Source organism: Babylonia areolata, chromosome 30, assembly GCF_041734735.1.
Source record: "Babylonia areolata isolate BAREFJ2019XMU chromosome 30, ASM4173473v1, whole genome shotgun sequence".
Lineage (NCBI taxonomy): Eukaryota > Metazoa > Mollusca > Gastropoda > Neogastropoda > Buccinidae > Babylonia > Babylonia areolata.
In genome coordinates this window covers 8358397-8376513 of record NC_134905.1, presented here as the reverse complement: position 1 = coordinate 8376513, position 18117 = coordinate 8358397, and the positions used below count along the sequence as shown (strand labels likewise).

Sequence of the window (18117 nt, the reverse complement as noted above, 5' to 3'; positions counted from 1 at the left end):
GCAAAAAATAATAATGATAAACAAATAAACTATTATTGCTGAACTGAACATTGTGTGTAGAATACCTGAATTCAGGATTATGTTACATAACTAAGGTATGGAGACTTATTTTTCAAGCGGAAGTGCTGATGTCCTCGGCAAAGCCTAGTCTGATTTACCTTCATGGTTTAGATTTGTCATGAACTGTACTGTATTGTTTTGCAGTTGCTTTGTTGTTGTTTTTTAAAGAAATGACAGGGTTTTGTGTCTGTTACCCTGCGCGGTCGGCTGGACTATAAGCCAATGTCCGCTTGGTGAAGGCTGGAAAAAGAAATATTAGTTAACCACTTTGGTTAGCATGTGTCATTGTTTCTTTTTTTTATATTTTGTTTTTGGTGGGGCATTTGCTGCTTTATATTTCTTCATTTGTGGGCTACCATTCTGATTTTCCTGTTTGTAGAAGCAAAGCTTTATGTTTTTGACCATTTTATACTGCACCATTTAGGCTGCCATAATTTGTCTAGATGTGTAACATTTTTTCTCAGTGATGCAGGTAGGTTTATCCTGATGCTGGGAGTCTGACACTGGTTGGAAGTGCAAACTTTCCAAAAGCAAAGCTTTTATGTGTGTGACCGCTTATACCCCACTATTTGATTTAGGCATACCATAATTTGTTAAGCTGAGAGATCTGTAAGTGATGCAAATGACTTGATTCTGACTCTGGAGCTAATACAAGCTTTCCAAATGTGGAGGAGTTGCAACATTTGTAAGTGATGCAGAGAAGTCGATTCCAACACTGGGGAGTTAAACCAAAAAGTGGTATGGGCTGGTGCATGGAAAATCAGAAAATGAAACCAGCGGCACAGTTATACATCTGTTGCTTGAGGTGAAGAATTAATCTGCACGAGTTGAAAAGGTGGGACAGGATAAATATGTCCACACATGACAGGGCTACAGTTCCTGATGTGGCTGACATTTGCAGGTGTAAACTCCAGGTAGTTGAAATAGATACAGCAAGTGTGTGTTGAGTGTGTGTGAGAATGTGTGTGTGTGTGTGTTTGTGTGTTTAGAGGGAGAGGATGTGTATGAGTGTGAGAATACAGAATCATATAGGCCTATACAGAATATCATATTTTTCATCGTGTCATATATCGATCATTTTTCCATTTTTACCAGGACAAAAATATTTTGGATGAATGAAGAAAATATAAACATTATATAAAATCAACAAAACAATACAATCTTTTATTTAAAAAAAAAAAAAAAATTTTAATAAAATAAATTTTTTTTTAAAAAAAGGATCCTATTTTCATTCATGACCAAGTGCACAGTTGATAACAGAACACACGTTTTTTCTCAAATACTCGCATCTCTCTCGCTCTTATACACACACATATGCATGCATGCATGCAAATTAAAGTTTTACAATGTACACACTCATTCTTGTGAGAACTGAGTTTCAATACCAAAGAAATGAAATTTGTTGATACAAGCAAAAAAATATCAGGATTCATGATTTTAGCTAACCAGATATTTGAGGACCACGAAAGAAACACTTTTAATACACCACCACAATTTTGGGTGAAGCATGAACAAAGGCAATAACTTAGCTTACACACTAAGTTAATGGTACCCTCGGTCACAAAAATTTCCACCACATAATTCTCTTTCAAAGCATTTCCACTCTCACTCAGAATGTAATTCAAACTCACACGCATCTTCAGATTCATAAAATTCCTTATTTCACTTCAGTTAAAAACAACTCGCATCAAACACATGCACACAGATTTTCTATCTGCCTGCCCGTCACTCCCATACACCTCTAAGAACACACAGATTTTCTATCTGCCTGCCTGTCTCTCACATACACCTAAGAACACACAGATTTTCTATCTGCCTGCCTGTCTCTCACATACACCTAAGAACACAGATTTTCTATCTGCCTGCCCATCACTCACATACACCTCTAAGAACACAGATTTTCTATCTGCCTGCCTGTCTCTCACATACACCTAAGAACACAGATTTTCTATCTGCCTGCCCGTCACTCACATACACCTCTAAGAACACAGATTTTCTATCTGCCTGCCTGTCTCTCACATACACCTAAGAACACAGATTTTCTATCTGCCTGCCCATCACTCACATACACCTCTAAGAACACAGATTTTCTATCTGCCTGCCTGTCTCTCACATACACCTAAGAACACAGATTTTCTATCTGCCTGCCCATCACTCACATACACCTCTAAGAACACAGATTTTCTATCTGCCTGCCTGTCTCTCACATACACCTAAGAACACAGATTTTCTATCTGCCTGCCCATCACTCACATACACCTCTAAGAACACAGATTTTCTATCTGCCTGCCTGTCTCTCACATACACCTAAGAACACAGATTTTCTATCTGCCTGCCCATCACTCACATACACCTCTAAGAACACAGATTTTCTATCTGCCTGCCTGTCTCTCACATACACCTAAGAACACAGATTTTCTATCTGCCTGCCCGTCACTCCCATACACCTAAGAACAGCTTGCCAGCTCTGCTTATGCTGCCTTCAACAAAGTAACTGTGCACTTTTTCTTCTCTCAATGAACATTTATCTGAATGAACCATTCAAACTTCAATCACTAGGGGGAAAAACAGAAGACACATCTTTCATGACTGTAAATTTCAGGACAATTTCACCCAGTACTAAATTCACACAGTCAATAATACAACTCATTCACATATACAAAGGGTCTGCTTGCTACAACACTCTAAAACAAAATTCATGATCAAATAACTTGAATCACCCCAAGCACACACAAGAACAAAAAAAAGAAAAGAAAAGAGAACCTTGTGTAACCAAACAAAAAGCTGCTTGATCCCCCCCCCCCCCCCCCCCCCATATGTCCACCAACCCAAAACCCGTCACTCTTCGTCGCTGGAACTACTGCTGGAAGAGTCGCTGGACATGAGTTCCACGTCCTCGTTCTCCTTGTTGTGGCCACCACCCCTCAGGTCATGAATGCCATGGTGTGACCCTGTTGAGGTCAAGGTCATGGCCACCTCCTGCGACGGTTGCCACGACAGCGAGCTGCCCATGACAGGCATAGCACCCCCGCCTCCTCCACCTCCTCCTTGCATGGGCGGCATGCCAGGCCCGACCCCGGCTGTGTTTGGGTCTGCAAAATGTTTGTCAGTGTTAACTCTGGGGGTGTATCATTAGGATTTTAGGGGGTTGGGGGTGGAGGGGTGCAGAGATGGGGGGTGGTGGGGGGAGGGGAGTGCTGTGTCCTTAACCCAAACCAGTCTCAAACAGGTACAAAAACAAAAAACAAAAAAAAACCTAAATGCACAAATCTGAATGTTGGAAATCAATTTTGTGATGATCATCACATCTTTACAATTATCAACATCAATGTAAACGCGACAAAAGAGAACAAAATAAACAGAAATTTATCAAAATAAAGGTTTACTCCAGACTTCCCAACACATAATAAGCACTCCTGAACTTTACCACAGGAGGGGTGGAGTTTAACGACCAACTGACTGATACCAAGCTGCTCAGCAATGAGGTCTTGGATCAGGCACCGCCCACGAACTTGTAAGTAGATGGACCAAAAATCCTGTGGCAAGATACTTTGCAGTCAGCGCATGCAGCACAGCACAGCTCATGTCAGACCACCAGGTTTCATGCTGTAGTGGGGACCGGCTCTCATTTCTGTTATTTCCTTCCTGATTATGACTTAATCGGGTCAATGACACAACAGGTATGTGAGCTGTTGCGTGCAGGTTTGTGTCCGGATTTGTCTGATTTAAAGGTGGAGGGTGTATATGAAATGTGTATGTGTCTCAATCAGATCAATAATATTGATCCACATGGAGATTAATTTGTGCGATATGGCACACCATAAAGATCAAAACTAGACAAAAGAAAAAACAACAAAAAAACCCCACAGTAACTGGTAATAGACTGAAACCACACTCGCACACATCTACAGATGTGGGGGGGTGGAAGGCATGCTGTTATCACTGATATAACACAGCATCCAAAGTCAATCCAAAACATAACACATTTAAACTGCCTGTAATCAGATTGTTTATTACCTAATGTTAGAAAATGATTCTATTATAAACATAGTCTTTACAGAAGTTATTTAAAAAAAATAGTTTTAATAACTTACTGTGTCTTCTTTTTTTTTTCCATGACATGTAACATTTGGCCTGACCTTGGCATAAACCTTTTCTTCACACGAGAAGATTGTTGGAATTTCTTCTAATCACTGTTTTATCTGTAAGTTAATACTATAAGAAGTTATGTAAACAACTCGAAAAGAACCACCACCACTTAACCTTCAGATAAATTTAGGCTGTTCGAGTCCACATCTCCAAAGTAACATGATAACCAGTAACATTGATTAGTACAGGTAACATCATACTTTTTTTTTTTTTCAAATAAAATTTTAAAAGTGAACAAATGATTTCATTGTTTGGTGAAATTTGAATACGGTTTTTCCATCACTGAAGAATTATTCATACTTTCAACAATTCTGAAAATCCAAAATGGAAAAAATACAACATAACAAAGAAAGCTTCCTGTTTTTCACCACCACCACATACATGCAAAAACAAATAAATGAAATAATAACAAAACAAAACAACAAAAAAATGTTTCAAACTATTCTCTAAGCTCAGAAAATGTAAGAGAAATACAATGTATGAAGTAAACACACATGTGATTGTTTGACAATTACAGCTGTGCAGTCACTGCCAAGAGGATTGATATCAAAAGTGGAAAATTGGGAATCAGTTAATTTTGTAATGAAGTAAATCATATCGCAACACACATGCAAAAAAAGCAAGCAAGCAAATGGGAGGGGAGAGAGATAGGGGAATTAAGATTCAAACTGGTACATTCCACAGCTGTAGAGGACTCAAGAAATTAGAAAATGAAAACAGAATCCAAGTATCAACACACACAAATGTCTGGATATATGAAACTGTACAGCAAGTCACTGCAATGCAGAATGATATCAAGGCCTTTCATTAAAAGTGAAGGCAATACCACCGCCCTTTTTAACAAGAGCAGGTCTGTCCACAACTCTCTCCACCTGACTGAACTTAATCCATCCCTCTGACATCCAGACATAGTGTTGTGCACAGTATCCCTTTTCTCCCATAAAATGCACGAGCACATCCTGTTTGACTATGTCCACCTCCAACACTTTGCCGAAGTATCTGAGTGTTCTTCTTCCCCTAGGGAAGAAGCAAATAATGAAGTCATCCACTCTTGCTGGATATCCTGTGGTTCTGGGTCAGATTGGATGGCAGGGAGATCCTGTGGTTCTGGGTCAGATTGGATGGCAGGGAGATCCTGTGGTTCTGGGTCAGATTGGATGGCAGGGGGATCCTGTTGTGCTGGGAACCCAGAAGGATCCTGCTGTGCCATGGGAAATCCTGATGTGTTGAAAGCGCATGGGGATCCTGATGAGCTGGAAGAACAGCTGGATTCTGACATGCTGGGAACGTAGGGGGACATAGGGGAAACCTGCCATGATGGAAGCGCGGGCAGATCTTGACGTTCTGGGATACCTTGACATGCTGGGAGTGCAGGAAGATCTTGACTTGGTGGGAGCGCAGGGAGATCTTGACATGGTGGAAGCACAGGGATACCTTGACATGGTGGAAGCACAGGGATACCTTGACTTGGTGGGAGCGCAGGGAGATCTTGACTTGGTGGGAGCGCAGGGAGATCTTGACTTGGTGGGAGCGCAGGGATACCTTGACATGGTGGAAGCGCAGGGATACCTTGACATGGTGGAAGCGCAGGGAGATCTTGACTTGGTGGGAGCGCAGGGAGATCTTGACTTGGTGGGAGCGCAGGGATACCTTGACATGGTGGAAGCGCAGGGATACCTTGACATGGTGGAAGCACAGGGATACCTTGACTTGGTGGGAGCGCAGGGAGATCTTGACTTGGTGGGAGCGCAGGGATACCTTGACATGGTGGAAGCACAGGGATACCTTGACATGGTGGAAGCACAGGGATACCTTGACATGCTGGGAGTGCAGGAAGATCTTGACTTGGTGGGAGCGCAGGGAGATCTTGATGTGCTGGGAGCTCAGGCGGAACCTGCCGTGCTGGGAGCGCAATGGGGTCAACAGGGCCACCGTGATGCACAGGAAGAAAGACATCACTCTTCCACCCACCCACCATGTGCACACTGATACACACACCAACTCCAGCGACACAGGTTTGGCAGAAACAAGACAGCTCCCTTGCATGTAAAACATTCCGCTGTACACACCTCACTGTACAGAGCTGCCTTGTGTCTCAACCTTCTGATCTACCTGCCCCTTACTCTACACACCTCACTGTACAGAGCTGCCTTGTGTCTCAACCTTCTGATCTACCTGCCCCTTACTCTACACACCTCACTGTACAGAGCTGCCTTGTGTCTCAACCTTCTGATCTACCTGCCCCTTACTCTACACACCTCACTGTAAGGAGCTGCCTTGTGTCTCAACCTTCTGATCTACCTGCCCCTTACTCTACACACCTCACTGTAAGGAGCTGCCTTGTGTCTCAACCTTCTGATCTACCTGCCCCTTACTCTACACACCTCACTGTACAGAGCTGCCTTGTGTCTCAGCCTTCTGATCTACCTGCCCCCTACTCTACACACCTCACTGTACAGAGCTGCCTTGTGTCTCAACCTTCTGATCTACCTGCCCCTTACTCTACACACCTCACTGTAAGGAGCTGCCTTGTGTCTCAACCTTCTGATCTACCTGCCCCTTACTCTACACACCTCACTGTAAGGAGCTGCCTTGTGTCTCAACCTTCTGATCTACCTGCCCCTTACTCTACACACCTCACTGTAAGGAGCTGCCTTGTGTCTCCACCTTCTGATCTACCTGCCCCTTACTCTACACACCTCACTGTAAGGAGCTGCCTTGTGTCTCAACCTTCTGATCTACCTGCCCCTTACTCTACACACCTCACTGTAAGGAGCTGCCTTGTGTCTCAACCTTCTGATCTACCTGCCCCTTACTCTACACACCTCACTGTAAGGAGCTGCCTTGTGTCTCAACCTTCTGATCTACCTGCCCCTTACCCTCTGGATCTTCCTTCCTCTCCACCCAGAATGTGCTGCTGCTGTCCGGCTGCTTTCAGTGCAGTAATCCTACAGATCCTGTGCACCAGCAACGACAGCAGCACCTGACCTGACAGCATTTGCAGCACTGTGTTTTACAACAGCACTGTGCCCATCAGAGGGCCTCTTTCCATGTCTGGAACCAAAGAAATGTCTTTCCCATGTGCAGGCAAAGTCAGACATAGCACAGGTGAGGGACCCTTGCCTTGGTACTTGGCAGCACAACCAGCAGTCCACTGCACCACATGATCAACCAAACCCCTTTTCTCTCAGATGGTTCATGGCCAGTTTTGTGAAGCATTGCACATTGAACTTTATCATTACTAATGCAGACCAATGACTGTTGTTGTTGCTCCACAGAGCAGGACATTGGTAATACAATGACTGTGGGGTGGGTTTCAAACTTAATCTTTATATAAAAATGCAAATCAGACACCCCCTTACACACACTACCTACAATCGAGTTACCACACACACCCATACCCCACCCACCCACACCATACAACCTCTGCACACTTCCAAATGCGCACAAGCAATATCACGGTTACCTGCAGGCACCTGCGTCTGAGTGGCATGTCGAGAAAGTTCGGGGATGTTGGCTCCAGCTGCCATTCCAAGCCACCCCTGTCTCATCTCCAGATCTGTTGGGTACGGTCTGCGAGGGTCCCCTGCATCACATTTCAGTTCAATTCAATATTAGTATATAGCAGAGTAGTGAACATTGGTAATGCAATCGCCAAGGATTAGCAAGATTGAGAATCTGTGCGTGCCAAATTGATTCTCCCTCGCCAGTATCTTATCTGCCTCCACAAGTCACTCAGATGAGATGATAAACAGAGGTCCTGTGTGTAGCATGCACTCAGCACACTTAAAAGAACCCATGGCAATAAATGGATGACCCAGGCAAAATTCTATAGAGAAATCCAATTTCATAGTAAAACAAATACACTTGCAGGTCGCACTGGAGGGTAGTGAGGAGAGCAACTTGAATTTCACACAGAGAAATTGCACCTGTTGTGACAAAATGTAATACAAACAACTTCATACGTGGGGCAGGAAAATGATTCGAATCCAGAAAAGTGGGGAGCCACAGAAGGCCCCCAGTGTGGGGATCCAGAGGGCAACACTGCTAGTGGGGGTCAGAGAGATACTGGAGAAAAACTGGAAATCCCTGGGCCAAAAATACCATGAGAATGCACAATACTCATCACTGCCATTGGAACAGCAGGGATGTGCCATTTAATGTTCTTTCTTTCCTGCTTTTTTTCTTTTTTTTTGGCAACAAAATGTCAAGGGCAAAAGGAAAAATATTATTGATCTCCATTGTATCTCCATTTTAACAGAGACATACAACATTACTCACTAGCTACTGCACAATAGCTTTTGTCAACAAAGTGTCATGGGTTGAAGCTGAACTAGTGAAGAAAAATTGAAAACCACAAGGCAAATGAAAAATACAAAAACAAAGAAAAATTAGAAGGAAAAAAAAGGTAGTGCCTGTTTGCCACTTGCCAGTATCTGTGCCAGGTGTGTCAGCTTTGGACCCCTCACAAACAGCAATGAGTTTTCTGCAATGAAGCTGCACACACCACCTTTCAGGACAGCCACCCAGTTTGTTTCAGACAAAGGTACAACAACTTGTTCTGCTCCAGGGAGTGTATGTCTTATTTTGCATCAGCATGAGCGACAGATGAGCGTCATCTTTTGCAAGGCCACTCAGAGCTTTTTTCCCACTGCTGCCATACTGAAGGACATGATTGCACACAACACACAACGTTACACACGGTGCATGGACTTTGCACAGCCAACATACAAAACTTCACTCCAGTGTGTCTTTCTCCTTCACCCACCTCCACTTATTTTCCACATGTCTGTCAACTTCTTTGGCTTCTGAGGCCTTCACGTTGAATTCTAAGATGGTGACCGTCTATGACAAGGGGAATAACTTACTAGAACACTTACAATGAGAAGTGAGGTGAACCTCAGATGAACCAAAGTAAAAGCTAGAATTCACACATGTATTCTAGTCACTCATCTCAACACTGTAACGCATAAACACATACATGTTGTTTTTAAACATGTGTCCCACCTCTAGTCTTAGCTCTCTGTTTCTGTTGGGAGGGAGCCTTTACCAGGTACACAACACCATGCCGAAACATGGCCTTCAACCTCCATCAGTGGTAAACATTGGATCTAAAGTCCAATGCTGAACCAATTCTGCCACAGTGCCTCTGAACAACACAGACACAGACAAAAAACTGACCAGGTCCCCACGTGATGGGCGCAGCGACAGCATTACTGGCGGAGATGCGATGGGCGAATTTGATGATTTCCTCTGAGGACGTGGAGCGTTCGTTGGCCTGGTTGACTGCTTTCAGTTTCTGCTTCCCTTGGTAGATGGCAGTGGACTGTACACACATGTACACAGTGACACATACACATATAAAGACATGGAAACCCACAACCATGAAGAGAATCATTGGTGGTAATATCAACGTCATACATTCAAAGTGGTTAACTTACTTTAGTCAAATGAGTTAGCAATGGTCTGGGTGCTAACTGCTGATCTTTCACTTGTTTCATATCAAGCAAAATGTCCAAACAAATGTTCTCCATTCTGGAGAACAAAACGAAAGTTGCCCTGGTAAACATCTAATACTTTTTTTTTCTTTCTTTTTTTTCTTTTATTCAAGGAAATCTATTTAGATAGGCAAACAACATTCAAGCAGTTTAGAAAAAAATTAAAATAAAATAAAGGCGGGAATGGTGATGAACCTTCTCCACTGAGACTGTGAGAGCAACCCAAACTTCACATTCAGAAGACTAGTTTGCTGTGATGAGAAAAGTATGAAACAGAAATTTTAAATGTGGTTAGTATAACTCACAGTCACACTCACATGGGAACAGACAAGCAAAAACTATATAAATGTTCATGACCATAAAGTACCATTGATATACAATCATTCAGTGACACAGAACTTTAAATCAGAGCACAAAGTACAAATAACACACACACACACATTCACTTGTTACATGAAATGCTTGTTGTGTTGTGCATATCATAAGTATACACTGATACAGGAAATATAACCCTACTGCATGAGTAAACATTACAGGCTGTGGACTGTATAACAGCAATGGTAAGTTTGCCATCTGTTCCTGGATTTAGCGATTACTAGCCATTCAGTCAAGTTTCTTTTCGGTTAACTATAATGTCTGTACTTGTTGTAAGACACCACCACCACCACAAACTCAACAATGCTTACCATGATCATCTCAGCGTCCTTAAGACTTCTCTGCAGGTTTTTGATCTCCGCGTCTCTTTTGTCCACCTCCTGTTTCAGTGCATCCATCACCTTCTGGATCTTGGCTTGCTCCTCAGCTGAAAATCATGTAATGCCAAAAGTAAAGGAAAAAGGTGGATTTTCAAACTTTGTGTGCAGCTCTTATATTTTTCAAAGCAAATAATAATGGGCTAATCCACTTGTGAACATTTGCAGAAATATACTTTAGGAAGTGATAGGCATTTTCTTCTTTACTTTGTTTGGAGCAAATCTAACACTCATTTGTGATGGTGGTGTCTTTTATATTTTACTTTTAGTCAATGGTTTTTTCCTCCCCAAATATATCCATTCAATCACTGGATGTAAGCTATGCAACAGTAATACTCATACACACACATTTCAAAAGAACATATACAAAGAAAGTCTCATAGTCAAAATCTGTGAAATAGAACTCCGAATCTTGAGTTATCTTTTGCAGTACAATTTTCTACTGAAAAGTACTATCTGCAACTGCAAGCTTTCCCAATGGCAATTATTTTTTTTACAGACTAAACATTCGCTTGAACAACACATTCTTTGACATACCTAGCTCCAGGACAGCTTTGATTTCCGCATCTTTCTCAATAAGCAGCTCCATTAAACTGACAGTGTCGGCACCATCTGTCTTCTGCTGATGTTTGGGGATGCTCATCAGTTCCACCAGTTCCCTGTCAACATGTGAACATGGTACATCAAACTTTTTACACATTATTTTTTCAACTTAATTCTTTGAATCTTTCTTCTTTTCTCAAATCATAAGAAAGAAATAAGAAAAAAAAAATGTTTTGTTTTTACTTTTAAACAGTTGAGTGCCTGCCTGTAAGATGTCAGCTGACAACCCACAAAAAGTGTTGCCATCGTGCCTAAAGACGTCCACTGACGTCCTGCATATGTTCCGATTTTTCCTTCATTGTAGTTTTGATCAGTTCATACAGATTCTGAATGGTTAGTTTTATGTGTCAGGATTATAAAAAAAATACTATTTAAATGAGCCTACACCAGGTAGAATACCCCTTTCTTCTCAAAAATGATTTGCTAACTGGACCACGTTGTTTGAAACGCATACATGTGGAAAGGGGGTTACACAATTTGAAAGCCGTGCTTGTGATTATGGACAGCTAGAGCAATGGAGAAGGATCTGTCTAGTCTGACTGATTTGAACACAAAGGTGAATGACTACGACAGTGATGAAACTGACAGCCCATTTGATGGTAATTAAGTCCGTCTGTACAATCAGTTTTTTAACAAGTGGCTTGACTGACAGAATACGTGCAGTAAGAGTTGGAAAAAGGGGAGGAGTGGGAGAGGAGTAATGTAAGACAATAGGTTGAATGCCAGCCTGAGGGTGTGAAGTGGGCGTAGCAGCTGGACACCAGTGTACTCACATCTCAGTGCAGACAGCAGGAAATAGACAACTGCCAATGCTCCACGGTTTTCATGAAACGCTGGGCTGAACCTGCTCTGGATATGAAAAATATGCTTTTTGTTTTTAAAGCTTTTTTTTTTTTCCACTGAATCAGATGGTTGACTTGTCTGAAGAAGTGGCAAGCCAGATACACAGCAGACACTCTAATCGGCCCACGTGCAACTTGAAGGGAGTGAATATCATCAAAGAACTTCAACCCCTCTGACAATAGGCATACTATTTCTAGCTGCACTTTGCTCTTTTGTTTTTATGGATGTCATTATGTAGAGATGGAAATAAGTCGAAGTCTTCTGTTGCACAAAAATAGTATTGACAGATGCCTGAACAACAAATTATCTACAGTCAACCTAATTGGGGGAGAAAAAAAACGATGCAGAATCTACATTTGTTCTCCTTCACAGAAATGTTTATTTTCTTTCCATATCTCCCATACTTTTTGTACTAGAATTTTTTTTTTTTTAAATCTATTAACCACCCCCCCCTCCCCCCCGAATCCTCAAAATTCCCTGGCAAGGGGGGAGCATTTTAACGAACTCCCTCTATTTTTTCATTTACCGACAAACTCCGACCAAAATCATCGTATGTAACGATTACCAGTGTCGTTCAATGACATTTTCGTCGGGATCTCCGCGAAGCACCGAGCTTCGTATCGATCGAGGACAGACGCCCAGCTACAACCTTTTTTGTTGTTTTTTTTAAAATACACAATTATCTGGCACTCAACTGATTAAGAAGTAAAATGTATAAATAAATCTCGATGTGGAATTTTTTTTTAAGTAAGCATTTTATTTTTCTGAGCTTGAGTTTTATTTTCATTGAGTCGGGTGCACTGCTAAAACTGACGGTTAAGACAGAAGAAGAAAAGAAGAAGATAATGCAGAATGTCAGGAAGCTCAATCAGGGAGTCACAGATGCTTCCAAAAGAGTATATATCAACAATGATAATACACCCCAAGAGCGAGAAGAGTTCAGGACGTTGAAGATGGAATTGGAGAGACGTAGGAATGAAGACGGGGAGACAGATTTGATGATTAGGGGCAACAAGATAGTGAAAAGAAGGGTCTCTCAGCAAGACTCTGGCTCAGACCAGAGCGGGCAGAAGGCCTGACCATCTCACCCAACAACAAATGTACATAGTCTTAACAGTGCGAATGAAAATGTGTGTGCAAGTGGCATAACCTTTATTTCATCAAACGTTGACAGCTTTTTGAATAAGAGAGGGGAGATTGCAGCAATGATAGATGATGTGAAACCAAAACTGATCACCTTACAAGAAATCAAAGCCAAAAGACAGAAAGACTTGAACCGATCCGAATATAACTTTCCCGATTACGATCTATTTGTGAATAATTCCCCTAAACTAGGAGTGGCCATATACGCCCACAAAAGTCTCAATGCCGTAGAATGTTCAATCCTAAATAATCATGAATTCGAAGAGAGCGTTTGGTGTTCCTTTGTAACATCAAAAAAAGAGAAAGTGCTAATAGGATCTATTTACAAAAGCCCACATTCATCAAAAGAAAATGTTAACCTGCTACAAGACTTATTGCGAAACGACACAATACAAAAGTTTGACAAAGTATGTATAGTTGGGGATTTTAATTATCCTAACATTACTTGGGATGGATCATGGTCAAGCCAGGAAGATGAAAATTTTATTGAATGCTTACGTGATGTCTACCTAAACCAAATGGTGACAAAACCAACACGAAGAAGAAAAGGACAGAGAGCTAACATAGATGATCTAGTGATTGTTAATGATGAATCTTTGATCTCGGATATAACTCATTCTTCACCTTTTGCCAAAAGTGATCATGAGGTATTATCATTTACACTCTATGTAGATGAAGGTTCAGACTATAATGATGAAACTTTTCGATTTGATCTCGCGAAAGGAAACTATGACAAAATGAGAGAAGAGACGGCAGATGTTGACTGGACAAAAATTGTAAACAAAAGTGAAAAAGAGATATGGGATCAAATTGAACAACATTTATTAACAATTATGAATAAATACATTCCTAAAGTTAAAATAAAATCTGGACAAAGTCCCAAGCCAGCATGGATGACAAATAAAGTAGTTAAAAGTGTAAAAAAGAAATATAATCTATATAAGAAATTTCTGAATAGCAAAAGACACTATGACTATCATAAATACATTGACTGTCGAAATGAGTGCAACAGAATAATTAAAAAGGCAAAGCGTGAATATGAGAAGAAGCTTGCAAAAGAAACTAAATCAAACCCCAAATATTTCTGGAAATATGTCAAGTCAAAGACAAAGGCAAAGGTTGGAATAGGACCCTTAAAGACTAATGATGAAATCTATGTTTCCGATAAGGATAACCGATAAGGCAACCCTATTAAATTCCTTTTTTGCAAGTGTTTTTACGAAGGAATCTAGTGATAATATCCCTCGCCTAGAAGAAGGAGAAAAATCGAATGGAAGATTAGTGGTGGACATTGTTGTCACACCTGAGGCAATTTATGATAAATTAAAAGGGTTAAATCCCAACAAAGCCCATGACCCTGACAAGATACCCCCCAGAGTATTGAAAGAGTTAGCTACAGAATTAAGTGTACCCCTGAGTATCCTCTTCAATAAAACTTTGGAAAGTGGAATTATTCCAGACGTGTGGAAGAAGGCAGATGTTGTCGCGATATTTAAAAAGGGAACCAAAACTGACCCTGGTAATTACAGGCCAGTGAGTTTGATGTGTGTAACAAACTAACATGCAAAGTATTTGAATCCATAATACGAGATACAATTGTGGCACATATGTCAAATAATAATCTATACTCCAAGTGTCAGCATGGGTTTAGAAAACACAGATCTTGTATTACCCAGCTCCTAGAGGTAATGGAAGACTTCACAGACATGATTGATGACGGTTTTAACATTGACATTTTGTACCTTGACTTTAAGAAAGCATTTGACAGAGTCCCTCATCAAAGACTGCTTGTTAAACTGAAGGGATATGGAATAACAGGAAATATTTATAAGTGGATAGAGCAGTTCTTATCTGAAAGAGTTCAGAGAGTTAGAGTGGGTAAAGAATTCTCAACTAACGAGAAAGTTTTGAGCGGAATACCCCAAGGAAGCATACTGGGACCTGTTCTATTCACCATCTTTATTAATGACCTTCCAGACATGGTGACAAGCAATTGCAAGATATTTGCAGACGATACAAAACTGTATAACATAAGTAACCACAAGGATATACTACAAAGAGACATTGACAGACTACAAGACTGGACAAGACAATGGAACCTATATTTTAATGCCGCAAAATGCAAAATCATGCATATAGGTAACAGAAATCCTGAACATGAGTATTATATGGATAGTCAAAAAAGTATAAGCATTACTAAATGTACCGAAGAAAAAGACATCGGAGTTATCTTTGACTCAAAATTTACTTTTGAGAAACATATTCATAAGGCAATCAATAAAGCAAATAGTATGCTTGGAATTATTAAAAGGACCTTTACTTACCTTGATAAAGAAAATTTCCTTTATCTATATAAAGCCTTGGTAAGACCACACTTGGAATATGGTAACACTATATGGGGATACCCAAACCGGAAAGGATTGCTAGCATCAATAGAAAGGGTGCAAAGAAGAGCTACAAAATTATTAAGTGAACTAAAAGACATGGATTATGGAGAAAGGCTGAGGCAACTGGACCTTCCATCACTGAAATATAGACGATATAGGGGAGATATGATCCAAGTATACAAAATCATATACAATTTAGATGATCTAAGAGTGGAAGATTTCTTTGAATTTAACACTGTTGAAAAAACACGAAGCTCTAGCAAAGATATATACCCAAAACATACTCGATTAAATGCCAAAACATACACTTTTACTAACCGCGTTATAAAATGGTGGAACCCACTAACAGAACTAACCAAAACAGCACCAACTCTTAACCAATTCAAGAATCTTCTGGACGCTGATATAAATGTAAAGATAAAAAAAAGTATGAATATGATGATTAAATTACTCGTAGGAAAATTACCGCATGCAATGCAGACACTACTCAATGTTGACGAAAAAGAAGGGACATCAAAAAGGCCGCGAGGCCTACTTCGTCCCTATTCTATACCTATACGGTATACCTATACCTACCTATTTTCACGTCAAAACAGTGTCAAAATAATTGACATCGTCAATGTAAGATGATCACAACGGCAAAAAATCCACATTTCTTCCCCTCTGAGTGACTGGCAGAGTGAAAGTCCATGCCCTGTGAACACTACTCATTCCGTCTTTGGATGCTAAAATTGGACAACCACTTACTTTGCAACCATTTCCATATCGTCAATGAGACGATGAAGCCGCGTCCTTGTATTCAGGGTAGCCATTTTTCTTACTTGTGAAATGTCTTTTTAGCGAAACGTATGAAAAGGAACTGCAGAAGTTATTGCACGCACACACATGAACACACCACTGATCGAAAAATATTTATTCTAAGATCAATGCACACACACACACACACACACACCTGACACCGGCACACCGTGACTCAGTGCACGGCACACACACACACATACCGCAGGCTGGCACACATAAACACACACACGCACACACACCCTTGCACCGGCACATTTGACACACCGGCACAGGGAGAGGGGAGACTGCACAACTGAGACAAGAACACTTTTTTTTTCTAGATATGTGATGAGCACTGTGCGCGCCCGCGCGCGCGTGTGTGTGTGTAGTCACAGACGGTGTGTGTGTATGTGTGTCAGTGATGTGTGTGTGTGTGTGTGTGTCAGTGTTTCAATGTGTGTGTGTGTGTGTGTTTCATCCAGTCCCCATCATAAGTAGGCCGTATAAAGTGGTCCAGGTGGAGATTTTTTCCCATGTCTCATGTCGGCGAGCATCAACACATGTGCAAACCTAGCGTCGGAAACCCGGCCAGGCCCTTGTAGTGTGTACACACATGCAGAAGACTGACGTCAGTTAAAAGACCCTAGTCGATGTCAGCGTTAAGTGGGTTGTGCCGGGAAACAAGAACATGCCCAGCATGTTCACCGGACCTTCGAAGCTGTGACGAGTAACTGCGTTGCGATCCACAAATTAACGCAACAGAAGAATAACAAATAGCTGTAAAAATCAAGTTCTCAGTACAAAACGTCCCATGAACTCGGAAGCAGAGTCATGGCCGTATGCACGGGATGATAATAGATAACAGATTGATTAAAAAAAAAAAAAATTAATAGAAAGATTCGCCAAATGAGCAAAAGAAAAAAAAGTGCACTGCAGTTTTCCGACGTGACACTGGTAAGAACACAACAAAATTGTTCGACCTATGGGAATTTTCTTATGGGTGCAACTGACACACGAACCTATTTTTAAGTCCGCTGGTGCAGCCGCGCTGTGCGATCTGTGTCCCCCCCCCCCCCCCCCCACACACACACACACACACTGTGTTCAACTATTTTTCAGTAATTTGTGATTCGCATGTGTCAAGTATTTCACACAAAGCTCAAAGAAAGGTATACAAAAAATAAGTCAGCGATAATAATTCCAAAGAGGGATAACGGAAGACATGCCTGTCACGAGTCAAGGCTATATATGGGTGCATGACACACGCAGATAACTATGCGTAAAAAGTAGGTTGATTTTAGTGAGGACCTGCTTGCTGCGGCCATTTTAATCAGTGAAATAATGCTCAAGAATCATGTGATCATGAACCGTTAAATTCTGTACTGTCCTGTGAGCTGGATGTCAATTAAAATCACTTTTTTTTTTATCCGCAAAATTTCATCATTTGTATCATATACAAGGAGAATTACACAATCAACTTGAGATCAATCGGAAACAAAACCACTGGACATTTAACAAGCTGTTTTCAGTCTTTTTCTTTCACTGTTTTCCCATGGAGTGCCGACATTATGGTCTCCTATGCAGTGGATTGATCAGAAAAGAAACGGTGTGAAATCATGAAGACTGAAAAACACGAAAATGTCCTTGATTTTGTTTCCAATTGAATTTCGATTGACTATAGAACGTTTCTTGTGACAATAAATCGCGATGAAAACACTGTGTATCTATGTGCACTGAACTATTATTATTCTCGCCACAGCGATAAAGAAAATGCTATGTGCATGTTGTGCAGTTCAGTTTGCCCCATGTGTCTTCACGTTTTCCGATATATCGATCGCGAGATTTCGTGCAACAAAATGGCGACCTCCCTTGCCAGATGAGTTATTTTTTCAGTGTATGTGA

At 41.1% G+C, this 18117-nt stretch overlaps 1 protein-coding gene across 2 annotated transcripts; it reads right to left on the bottom strand.

Moving 5' to 3' along the window:
* Positions 1-1210: 1210 nt before the first annotated feature.
* On the bottom strand, positions 1211-16340 carry LOC143275568 (mediator of RNA polymerase II transcription subunit 4-like). 2 transcript variants are annotated; one of them, XR_013053440.1, is made up of 7 exons: positions 16183-16340; positions 10997-11118; positions 10394-10509; positions 9391-9535; positions 7676-7795; positions 2508-3152; positions 1211-1799 (listed from the first exon to the last, which is right to left on the bottom strand). XR_013053440.1 is itself a non-coding variant. In XM_076579769.1 (6 exons), exons 1-6 carry the CDS (start codon positions 16245-16247, stop codon positions 2899-2901), a joined length of 822 nt encoding a protein of 273 aa, XP_076435884.1. In that variant the 5' UTR covers positions 16248-16340; the 3' UTR covers positions 2407-2898. The 2 variants fall into 2 exon arrangements, 1 of the variants encoding a protein (XP_076435884.1); XM_076579769.1 differs by lacking the exon at positions 1211-1799 and having other exon boundaries at positions 2407-3152.
* Between the last annotated feature and the right edge of the window lie 1777 nt (positions 16341-18117).

What these genes read in the sequence shown, in the direction of transcription:
- LOC143275568 (XM_076579769.1), bottom strand. Translation starts at nt 16,247, where the DNA reads ATGGCTACCCTGAATACAAGGACGCGGCTTCATCGTCTCATTGACGAT. An exon ending in GATATGGAAATGGTTGCAAA is followed by an intron (nt 11,119 to 16,182) that starts GTAAGTGGTTGT and finishes ACATGTTGACAG; the next exon opens with GGAACTGGTGGAACTGATGA. An exon ending in AGGACGCTGAGATGATCATG is followed by an intron (nt 9,536 to 10,393) that starts GTAAGCATTGTT and finishes ATGTGTGTACAG; the next exon opens with TCCACTGCCATCTACCAAGG.